This window comes from Cyphomyrmex costatus, unplaced genomic scaffold (assembly GCF_001594065.2).
Source record: "Cyphomyrmex costatus isolate MS0001 unplaced genomic scaffold, Ccosl1.0 scaffold364, whole genome shotgun sequence".
Classification (NCBI taxonomy): domain Eukaryota; kingdom Metazoa; phylum Arthropoda; class Insecta; order Hymenoptera; family Formicidae; genus Cyphomyrmex; species Cyphomyrmex costatus.
Genome location: NW_017277819.1, coordinates 518,684 through 531,653, shown reverse-complemented (window position 1 = coordinate 531,653; position 12,970 = coordinate 518,684). Strand labels below are relative to the sequence as shown.

Here is a 12,970-nt window from a genome sequence, read left to right as displayed (position 1 = left end):
GTTTTACCATCCCTTCCTCTCCTCGATGGGGATTGCGCCAACATTGCTTATCGTGACTGACGTCCTCACGAACCAAATTTCGTAACTCGAAAGCGTATACTATCCGAGATTCGCGTACAAGTCACGAGATTCACCCTCGTTTTCGTCGGATCGACAAAGGTCATCTTCGCCCTTTTCCTTCCGCACATTTCCTTCTTCCTTCTTCGGTTTTTTCCATTTCCGCACAGTGTGCTTAATTCTTTCACACGAAAGAACTTTTATCCACTCCAAATGGTTTTATCCCATTTGTACAATTATCACTGGCGAAATAAGAATACAGACTGGCTAATTTTTACGTGTACTTATATATGTACAATCGTGTCTGCAGAAACATTATACTTTTCATTTTAACAAGTTTTTTCAGTTGCATCAGCTTTGTCGATTTAATGACAAACGTATACTAACAAAAATTTTTGTTCTATGAATTAAAATTTGGGTTGTAACGACAAAATATCTAGTATAAAATGTAATCAAACACAATTACTTAATTGAAATATAGTCAAAACATTTATTTATAAAAAATGAACAATTTAGTTGTGCTAGTGTTCGATATAAATAAAACTATATATCAATATAAGTAAATGTTTTTTGTTACTCACAAAGCAGAAAAATGTATATTTCGTAAAAATAACTAAATTTTGTTAAAAATTGTACATGTATAAAACAAAATGTTTAATTGCTATTTGCTGTTCAAAAAAGCTTCAGCTAAACAGTTTTACTGAAAGTACTCAATTTTTTCCCTACTGTAAAAAGCGCAAGCAGTTTATCTTTTAATTTTTTCTAGAAATGTTTTTCTAGAAATTAAAAATTTCTAAATAAAGTGAAACGCACATATATCATAATCATGATATATGATTTCTTTCTTTACTGTCGACGAGCCCTTATTTGTACCATTTAGATCTGAGAATAAAAGGTCGAAACGTTTCTGCAGTTAATACCAGTTACAGTTGTCGAGTCTTTTTTTTATTCTCGTGTATCCACCTGCGCATAGGTCGTTCTGACCAAAGGTGGATCTGACGAGCAACAACAAACGATGTAGAATTTATTTAAAACTTTCTTTGATGTACAATTCATGAGTCGGACCGAACGAGAATACGAATCGAGCGTTAACGAACGTTTCGTTTCGCTTCAACATTTGCATTTTGTAAATGTTAATTGTGAAAATCCACTTTTGCGCTCGATTATTTTAATAATCTAATGCTGAGAAATATATTATATATCTTAAATAAACCCCTGTAAATAAATTTATTGCGGAAAATATTGAAATTTAAATATTTCAACTAAGATTCAAACCAGCACCTACTATACAATTTATTATTTACGTATAGTAGATCTAGGTTTAGATATTCCATTATTTCATCTAACTAAACCATTATTTCAATTAATTATTTTCAATGATTTATTCAGTAAATACACTCATACGTGAGATTTCTTCCATTTCTTAATTATAAAAAAGCATTTTTGTAATTGCCTTTAACTGAAAACATTAACAATATAGGAAAAATTATTTTGTTTTCAATATTTAAAGCTTTAAGTAAATAAAAATATGAAAATAATTTTGTTGTATCAAATAATTATGTAGAAAATTCAAGCATGATGCAATGCAAAAACGTTTTAAAATTCTAACATTCAGTTGGAAAATCCTGTATACCTAATTATTTTAAGTTCTACATAAATTTCTACATAATTATATTTTTAAATCTGTATCTGTAGCTAAATTTTTAGTTAGACAAGTAAAACGATTCTTTGTCGATTTTTACAACAAAATAAATTGTTCTTTGATCCACAGGTGGATTACGTTAATCTTTTTATATTAAATATTTTTATTACATTGAATATAGTAACATTTTTTCTTATCTACTTTTTTAATATAAAAATTGAGCCTTGAACAGAACACTCTTGCGTCGGGACGGTGTTAGTTAAATTGTCGAGTTCTGAGCAATGTATGTTTAGGATTGCGCGCGGAGTCGGTGGCTGGAAGACTGCAGATGCATCCGAGAAGAACCGACAGAGATGGAGAAGAAATCCACCTGGGCGAGTCGGGTAACCGCCGCGTGCTAGAAGGAAGTATGTCAAACTGTTACGCCACAATACATCCTAATGACGCCGGCTTCGCGGAGGATTTCTGCCAAAGCATCTCTCTTAGCTCGACCATTCTTTTGGATTGTCTACTACCGTCTGTCTGAGCCACTTCTCTGTCGTTTGTCTGGTTACCCAGGTGAATTCTGGCCGCGGTGGTGTTATTTTTCAATGTTTTCTCGAGGATGCCAAGGTTTCTGTTGCATTTTTGTCTCTTCTTTCTGATCAAATAGCACGCTTGAAGTGTTTATGTGAGAATTGAAGGATTCACGCTTTGGCGCGAATTTAAAAGCGATATATACGGACGGATAAATATTTCGATGAATAAACGATCAAATATCATAAAAGTATTGTAAATATGGTAAATGTCAAAAAATAACTGATGTGACCTATAGTGATTGAAAAATCAACAATATATTTGTAATTTAAATATTTTGTATCAAGATTTTGTACCATGGATGAATAAAAACATATTTTTAACTGCAAATTATTGCGAAAAATTGTTCGTCGTTTCTAGTTTCACAGAGACAGTCATATTTTTAAAATATTGTAAAGACTATGTTTGTCTAAAACATGTAGCATGTTTTTTTACAATTGTAAAAAATTGCAAATTAAATTTAAAAAATTCATTTTTTATTAGAAATTCACTGTTACCAGTACAGCCAATATGATATGATATATTAATAAAATTTCACTTTTAAGTGATCTGTTTGAAATTAATATGATAATATTTTTCAATCACCGACAAAACAAAGTTTCATTTGTAGATATTAATTTCTTTTGTAATTCTACTAATTAATAATCAATAATAATAATAATAATAGAATTGATTATATATACCTTGTTATAGTTCAGTCATTAGAACATTTACCTTATTAATTTCTAGATTGATTAATGGTACGCTGACGTTTTGTATAATTAATAGAGAATTTATTTCGTTTAAGTTTATTTTAAATGTACTTCATTTAAATTTTCATCTATATAAAAATTTAATAAAGACATGGTGTGTGCGATTAATACGAGCTCGAATTCCGCTTCTTTGTCGATTGTTTCTGAGGCGATTCTTACTTATATCTAACATAACAATTATATTTAAAACGGCTGACATTTTCAGTCACATTTTCAGCTAGAAAAACACAGGAAATGGCGTGAGTAGGGGAAGTGTTTCTTTCTAGCGAAATAAAACTGCAAGCATAAATATAAATGAGTCCTCGGGCACGACGACTTATTGTCCTTGTTGCGCTACCTCGGTCTTTGCGAGTCCGTGCTATCAGATTTATTTTCAGACGGTCTAATTGCCCTTCATTAAATTCGCTCCTATTCCCGCCGGTTCCTATCCGCTTCCGTTGTCCATCATTTCTAAAAGCTATTGTGCAGAATTTCTTTTTTATTATTAAATTTATTTTGCTCCTACATGGACTCCTTATTGTTCAAGATTGCTTTCTGGCCGTTTGCTGAAGTTTCTGTGTTGTCTTATTATAACGCGTATTCAGATACTAGTGTCGTATCGTGACGTATGTTTCTCCTTATCTTCGTGGATTATGTATCATCATCCGTTTGAGGTTTTTCAGATTTTTTTTTTAAGCGTACCGATATGCATTATTATGCATAATAGTTACAAGTTTAAACTCGTTTTAGTGACAGTTTGATGACAGAATGATCTTGGCATTTTGTATAATTTTACAGTAAAGAATTAAGTCTTCTTGTCTAATTCGTCTTTATTTTATATATATATTTGTACAAATATATTATACTATTACACTGTAAAAAAATTTCGTGTAAAATTACATTAATTTTAATGAATAGTTTTGGAATTCACTGTTTAAGATGCACATTTACACACGTAAGTGTAATTACTTATATAAATAAAATTATTTTTAATTAAATAAGAGAAATTATTTGGTCAAAGCGGATCTTAGTGCTTAAATATTTCTATGTAAATTTATATACATACCTCTGGTTCTGCAAATTGCGCACCGAAATCTTCTTAAAACACATTCATGAGCAGAAAATGTAATAAAATATCACTATTGAAAGTAGTAATATAACTTTTTAATTGACAAGCAATTTAATAATTTTTGGTGTTAATAAGCATCTTTAAAAGAATATTAATATTATAATATTTAGAAGTTAATGAAAATTTTTAATCTAAAAATAATTTTATTGTGAAAAATATTGTCTTATTGTTAGTCAAAATTATCTTTTTATAGTAATCAAATAATTTACAAAAATAAATATATACAATTGAAGTTATATTTATAAAAATAGATAATATTTATGTAATAATTTGTTAACGAATTATGTACAATTTTTCTTAAGATATGTTTGATACATATATAAAATTGTAAAAATACAAATAATATTATAATTATATTATATGTATATAACGTTACAAAGACGTTTATAAAAATTATAAAATATGGTAATTATTATTGTAATTTTCTGTCACAAAAATATATTTATATAATTAGAGATAAAAGTACTAATTTGTGTAAAAATAATTTTGTACATTTCTACGATTGTGACATTTTGCATATTATTATTTACGTAATTTTTACATTTTTTTTAGAGCCAGTTGAAGCTCTTTGATCATTATTTTGTAATAAAAATTTTCAGAGAATTCCTTATTCATTACTGTTTTATTTAATTAATTTTATCGACAAAGACACTAAAAATTTGTTATGATTTATTTATATACTAAAACTTTGCAAGATATTCCTTTTTTAATATCTTTGAAAATGCCACGATGATTGTCGACTGTAAAATGTTTTGAAATGCGACTGTTTGCATATCGCCTCGTATTCTACGTTTGTATAGAATTTACAGTGCGCAACAACGGAACAATGAAGTACTTCCGCTTCTTTAAACTGCATAGTTCGCTAAAGTGTTTAACGATTGGGGCATTAAGGCCAAACGTGACGTATTGTAGTCACCAAGTCGATATTTTAATCTTCGCGACCCGACTACCACCGTTACATCGCCACTATCGCGCACTGAATCGTACCTCGTGTCTAAAATAAAAGACGCAAGATAGGAGGGAAGCGAAGGAAAGAGAGAGCACGGGAAAACGTGTAAAGGGTGGGAAACAAGCGACCGAAATGGAAGAGCGACTCGATGGGGATTGTAAAAAGGGTATGGGACGACTCTCAACCGCAACCTGTCGAAGGGTATCGCGGATAGATAACAAGATTTATGGCGTAAAAAAAGAGAAAAGAGAAGTTTCCGCACGTGTGAGAGGCAAGATATTATATTGCATAATAATACCAGAAGCTCTCGAGACCTCGTAAAATCTAATATCCAAACGGCGTTTACGATCTGGGCGAAATTTATCTTGTATCGCGTTCGTGATTCTTGCAGGATGCCCTTTTATCCGGACTTATACAAGCACGGTACCTGCCGGTGCGATGATTTAATCATTTCTAGGAGGGGCCACTGAAATTTTGAACAAAAAATAAAATGAAACAATTCGGGTAACAAAGGGATCGAGCGCAAGATAAAAGCGAGACCGTATGCGTGGCACGTAACAGCTCAAAAATCCACAACAACAATTCCCCCCTGGACAACAAAAGAGGCAAACAATGTACTAACAGGGAATGTTGCACGGTGTGGCCCCGGCAGGATAAAAGAAGCGAGAAAAACGAGTAGAGGTCCGGCAAACAAATGTGAGAGTGTGTAAAAACAAATAATGGCAATCGAGTGTATCTGTTGCAGGCAATATCGAACTGGAAGGTGGCAAAGAGTCGTTGAAGATTCACCAGTTTCATGACATTTGAACTACGAGGCAACGTCGACGAAAAACGTTGCGACTAACGCATAAGCGGTTTCTCTCTCTCTCTCTCTTTTTTTTTTTAAATATACATAGTAACACTCTGAGGGAATACACGTATACATATATTTTTCTAGGATTTCCATGGGCATGTAATCGTGATACAAATGCGAGCGATCGCCGTTCGCAGTTTCAGAAGCCATAATTCAAGTTTTAAAATATCGTGAATCGTCGCGAGAACGTAATGCTGACATTTTTCAACGAAGACTTCGAAACTTGATGCAGGTTTCCAAACGAAGGCCAAAAAACAAGCGGGAGGGAAAAAAAACCAAAAATAAAACGTATGTATCTCGGGAGAATCTCGATGCCCACGTAGGATCGCTGCGCAAGCAGTTTCACATTGAACTTTACTTCCGGGGAAGAAAAACGCGAGAGATTCCTTAGTTCGCATTAGCATACTAATGAACAGTAATCGCGTAACGTTCTTCGTTCGCTCTTATCGGACAGGCAACGTTACGAGCGCGTGAGAGGTAGGGGGTGATTTATTTTCATGTAATCCTCCGGTGAAAAAGCCACGCGTTACAACCTCTAATATCAGGACGCGCATTTTTGGGACATAAATCCGTATAGATGTTCCGTCCGAACGTACACGATGCGTGCAATCGAGGCACACATTATTTGATAAGAAATATCGCGAAATCTCGGTGGCACTGATAGGCATAATTGATTACTTGTTAAAAACAAATGATTATATTAAATAGATGCGATTTTACCTCTTTGTTACACAAATTGTTCCATTGAATGTATTTTGCTGAATTTTAATACATGTAGATTTTCAGAATCGCTGATTATAAATATGCAACCAAAATTTAAAAAATTAAAATGGCGAATTCAATGTGATGGCTAACTTGAGAAAATTAACTTTGGCTTATGAGTTATATGTAAAATTTTATATATAAAACATTAAAAATTTATAAATATATATATATATAATATTAAGAATTAAGAATATTAAAAATTTATATTTCATTAATATCAGAATTCACCATGTTTTGATAGTCATTTTGACCGCCATTTTGGATCTATCATTTAAAATTTGCTCCAGTTATGAACACAGATTTGAAATCTTATCCGTTGCCCTTTTGTCGAGCCTCAAGATTAAAAACTGATTAATTATTTAATAATAAATTATACGTATCTATCATTAATCGACATTTATTAGTTTCTTAGCTGCGGGGTGAGTATCGATTTGCGTCGTCAAATGGGAAAATGTTTACTACAATCAAATTAGAGAATATACACTAGGCATCGGGAATAAACATAGAACACTTTATTAAAGTGCTGATAATTATAACTTTAATTAAATTATTCAACAATTGCAATTATAATTGTAATTAACTATTGCTGATGATTGCATTAACGGCGGCTATTTCTATAAACGCTCAGACCTAGAACAGAGTGTAAACAGACCACAATATCGATCAATCGTAATGATCGGATGGTCCGCTGGGCTGAATAATTTACTAATTACTGTAACGATCTAATTGTAATTTCCCACGATCGACATCGCCGCATTGTGCTATAATAAGATGTTCTGTAATAAGATTGTAAGCCGTAAGAAATTGACTAATCATAGTTGATTATTTTTCTCATATTCGATTACGATTGGATAATTTCTTACGACTTATATACGACTTGTGATCCTATATTTTCGAATAGGCATTGGGGAGAGTCGAGATGATCCAGATCGTGACAAAATGTCACTTAGGACGATTCTCCTCGGCGACAGCGTTTCTTTCCAAGCTTCTATTTCCCATTTCCTCGGAGGCGCAGCACTTTCCCTTCTGACTTTCGTCGGAAACGGAATCACTCTGGTGATTTCCACCGAGGAAAAGTGACAAATATCTGCCTATCTACCGAGGTTCCGCGCTGCGAAAATATACCTTAGCATGGCACTTAGCTTGTTTTATCGTAATACATAAGTACAAACATAAAGATATTGTGCGTACAAGTGGTACCTCAAGTGATTTATAGAGCATTGATTGTCTATACGATTTTCTGTATAATAACTGTAATTGCGCGTTATGAAGTCCAAAATTGAACGAGAAACAATAGGAATTGATTTTAAATATTTAATATTCGTACACACGTACGTTTTCTCACAGGCTTTTGTATGTTTTAAATAATTTTGTTTTTAATATATATTTTATTACAATATATTTGTGATACAAGGCAAAAGAATGAGTGATTACTTCTGGAAGAATAAATTAATACTGTAGCAATATATAGCACATAAAATATTTTAATATTTCAACTGATGACATATTTTATGTAAAAAAATATTTTTAAGTAAATTAATTAAGAAAAGGGGGGGCCAGTATAGAATCAAGGTATTATCTTAATGCCTATAATAATACTCATATATATAAATTTTATAAATCCATATCTTTTAAGGCTAATTTCACCAACGTCGGTTAAGCTAACCGACGGTTAATTCCAATGGAATTATCCAATCGCATTTGTCTTTGATCAGAATGAACCAATCACGGTTGATACTTTAACCGTCGGTTAGCTTAACCGACGTTGGTGAAATTTGCCGATAGTAATACAAACTGTGCGCTGTGCTTACTGTCAGACTTAAAACGCAATTATAAATTGAAATTGAAATAATGAGATCACAAATTAAATCTATTATCAATTTAAGAATGTTAATAAGTATCTTAAAATACTTCGACATATTTGACGAGAACCTCAGCATCAATTTTGTCAATTTTGCTTTCCATGTTGTCAAATACTGCAGATCTCATCACTCGCGATACACTGACATTCAAAATTTCATTACGTGTTGCAACCGTTATTTTTAGTCTCTCATTGGTTGATGCACATATCGAGGACTTATTTAGCGTTAAGAAATGGGAGAATTACTTCTTAGTGCTTATAACTTAAAGCCCAATGATTAAAGCAAGGTTTTGAACCAGGTATTATAGATAAGATTTGAAAGATGTATTTAGGATTTATATATCATTCCTTTATTTCAAAAGTGCCTCATATAAAAAAATATAATTTTTTAGTTATCATCATGAATAAGTTAAGTAAATAAAGCTTATTCTATTTAATTATCAAGAGTAAACTAAGTTAACTTGACAGTCCATCAAATAGCACTTGTATCGGTCTTTTAGATTTTCAAAAAGTTATAATATTTTCTACAAGACTGACACATTTTAGGTTGTGTCGTTTTTGTAACTAAAATGGAGAATACAATGTAAAATAAAAAATCGAAAATGTAATATAAATTATTAACTCATATAATATACAAAATATTAAAAATTTATCATCATTAAATAAAGTGAAATCAATCTTTTGGAAATATACGTAAAGCAACGGTTTTATACTCAAGGTAAGCCTCTTTGATGTGGAATTCGGATTCGTGGACGGACAAAAGATGCGCCATTCGACTGACATCGGACTGAGGAGATTGCGAACGGAGTTTGGCAACGCATTTGTAAGCCCGCCACTATAGTTGCAATAACTACTCATTAGTGTAACCGAATTGAAACAAGCCGAGTGAAACAACCTGGCGATGCTAGCGCGAGTGAGTCAGTAGTAACAATATTGTTTGTATTACTACACGTTTCTGCATTGTCTCTCACTGTTAAACGCCAAACTGCTCTCTCGTAATCCTTTGCGATCGCGAGCGTAACGGAAACGGGAGACAAAGATCCTTGCGAATAATCCTTTTCTTGGAGTATGACGTTTTCCAAGATGCTTCACTCATTATCTCAATAGAGTGTCATTGAACGAGGTGCTGTTGTTGGTAGCAACATAATTGATTGTATTGCTGTCAGACACAAATGTTTCTCAGGAAGCAATTCCCTGGTTCAGCATCAATTCCGATTGTATTTCGTAAATGATCTGGGTAATTCGAGTCTGCGTCTGCTCGTCGCTTCGATCCCGATTTACAAATTGTGCTAGTCGAATTGACCACTGTGTGCAATAAATAATAAGGAAGAATAATTGTTTCCTTGCCAGTCACTTTATCTCTGTTTCGCTTCGGTTTTCTTCCCCGGGAAAATCAATGTCCGTCAAAACGTTCCTACTTACTATAATAATTAGCGAAAACAAAAGCGAAATGTCTTTATAAAAGAGAAAGAACGAGCTTTGAGAAGGGATAATCTTTGGAGGAAAAAAAGAAAAATAATATTTATTTTTGCTCCCCCTTGAGAGTCATTATGCGATCACGGGAGAAATTCAGCGACAGAACAAGGGATGTAACAACAAACTTGGCGTCGATTTCTCTCGTCGCGTTTAGCGATTATTTCGATCATCTTACATATTTTGAAGAAATTGTTAATACAGAAATTAGGTCGATGCGACCAAAATTTTGCGCTATTTGCCATTTCTGGTATTTTTTTATGTACATCTTTATTTAAAGCACACACAAAAAATTATTGCAATTATTATAATTTAATTATAATTTCTAGTCATTTTCTGTGGCAACTATATACTTTTTTATAGAACTATAAATAATAACTAAATACAATTGTTATAAATAGCATTATAGCAGTGTATGTATGTAACTATAAAATGTGTGCGGAGCTCTTAATCATATTTATTCTATTCAATTATAATCACACAAATATCAAGATTTTTCTCTCAGGCAGTGGAGAGATTTGTCCTTCTATGGATTTAATTGGATTTTTCTGTTTGCTTGTTGTATATAGGTGTTCGACAAACATAATCGTGGGTATATCACCGCGTCGGATCTTAGAGCGGTGTTGCAGTGTCTAGGAGAGGATCTTTCCGAGGAGGAGAGTAAGTTATTAGATATTTAACGCATTCCTCAATAGCCATTACAATGAATGTGATGTGATTACGCGAATATAATAACGTGCGTTGGCGTTCCCTCTATCTTTCTCCCTCGTTCCCTTTCTATCCCTCCCTCCTCTCTCTCTCTCTCTCTCTCTTTCTCTTTGAAATACTTTCGATAAGAGAAACTTTAGCCATAAAAGCTAAAGTAGGCCATTTCCATCTAAATTGGCATACCTAAGGCCAATTGATTCTCGGGAAGCGTAACTTCATAGCAGAGCTCGGCATTATACGGATAAATTTCTATTTAACGTGGAAAGTTTTATTTTCAACCATTTTTTCACGTAATAAATGTGAACATAATTTTATTTTATAATTATATGTTGTTAATTGTAGATTATAATTGCACAAATGAAATAGTACAATTTCAAAATTGTACAAAAACAATCGAATTTTAATTATTATAATATCTACTATTTCGAGATAAACGAGTTTGCTAACTAATTAAGTAGCACTTTAGAAAATTAAAATTAATGCCTGATATTCGAGCTCATTGTTGAAAATTAATCAGATTTACCTAGTTAAGCAAAATGATGCTGTATATATGTATATTGTTTCTGTAAAAATATTTTAAATATTTTTCTGACTGAAAATATCGCATTGTTTTATACAATACATTATACTTAGAGAAATTTATTTGTGTATTGTTACAACATACATATAATACAAACGTACACTTTTTTCTTGTATAAAGAACATTTTAAAGACTTTTCTTGCCTAAAATATATCATATTATTTTTAAGAAAGGAGAAAATATCTTTCATCTTATGAGTATTATAATTTTTGCCCCGAATTATTATTTGTGCGTACTTGCCCTTTGTTTTATGCCAAAGACTTAAATTTCCTAATTCCTTGTGTTCTCATACATACTCATCGCAAATCTGGACCATGCGCCTTTAGCTGTGCTATCCTACAATTATATTTCTCGCCGCGAAAACATCAGCACATCGCCCGCGCCAATCGAGTGTTTGCACAAATACAGCAAGCAACGGCTGAATCATCCGTGCTATCATAAACATGTAGACACACCTGTCAATACCGATTACTCCGCAGCTATTATTTACTTTAAGATTGCCGTTTTGTCAAAGATGTATCAGCTATTAGTTAAGAATCAATTAACTAGTAATGAATTTACGATTTCCATAAATTGCAGAGAAATTCATCGTATTTTCCCAAGTTAATGGCAAATTTGTAGAATCAATTAAAACCGAATTTATTTTAATTTATGATCTAACAACAATAAATAGCAAGAGTCATCAATATAACGTCTGTGTCAATATGACGTTTCTTGTATCAACAAAATCACAAAAAGAAGCTTTACGTATCAAATTATAACATGATACAGAAAAATAAATTATATCTTATTGTTAGCTTATATTATGTATTGTGTAAGATGATGAATGTTTCTCGTTATGACATATGTAATCTTACACAGTACGTAATATAGGCTAAGATACAATTTATTTTTCTGTGAAATAAATTTGTAACTATAATGAATAAAAATATACTAACATCGTCGATTATTATTTTCCTTATTTAAGCAATAAGCACTTGCAATCCTGGTCGAATAATTCATTGGCGATATAGTGTTCAAACATTGGCATGCACTAGGAATATACTGCGTCAGTATTGTGCCAATAAATTATGCTATTAGAAAAGTAAATAAGTATATATACTTTTTTACTTGCAATTATTGCTTAATTAATAAAGATAGTAATTTATAATGTTATCCATTATTTATCAAATACAAATTAAAAATGACGATTAAATAATAATAATATATTATCACAAATGTGTAACATTTATTTTACGTCGTTAATTAATCGACTGACATCAAATGAAAAAAAAATGACCTTAAATCATCATTATAATGATAATATTTTCTTATTTGGGGAATGATTACCTGAATTTTTATATACTTTAGCAGAGAAGAAATAAAGTCTCATACCTTGTTATTTTATTTTTTTTATATTTTTTAGAAAATATCGAATAAATCTATATACATAGTGATCTCAAATACTAATAAATTACATTATTAATTACATAATTAAAATATATAATAAATAATAAAGTTAAAATAGAAAAATTAGTAACATACAATAGTAATTAATAATGGTAACTTTTAATTGGAGTAATTTAATTATTTATAAAATAAAAATTAGGAAACTATCTCCGCGCGCGACTTAATTGATTGAAGACAAACTTGCTTTAACGGAATTT

The 12,970-nt window shown here is 31.6% G+C and overlaps 1 protein-coding gene across 1 annotated transcript in view; it reads left to right on the top strand.

Annotated features, from left to right (window-relative positions):
- The window catches only part of LOC108776611 (calmodulin), a 92,547-nt gene that overhangs the window by 74,306 nt on the left and 5,271 nt on the right, over positions 1-12,970 (top strand). The window contains exon 5 of the mRNA XM_018543280.1: positions 10,606-10,696. Within this exon, the coding sequence (XP_018398782.1) occupies positions 10,606-10,696 (91 nt within the window). The remainder of the gene's footprint in view (positions 1-10,605; positions 10,697-12,970) is intronic.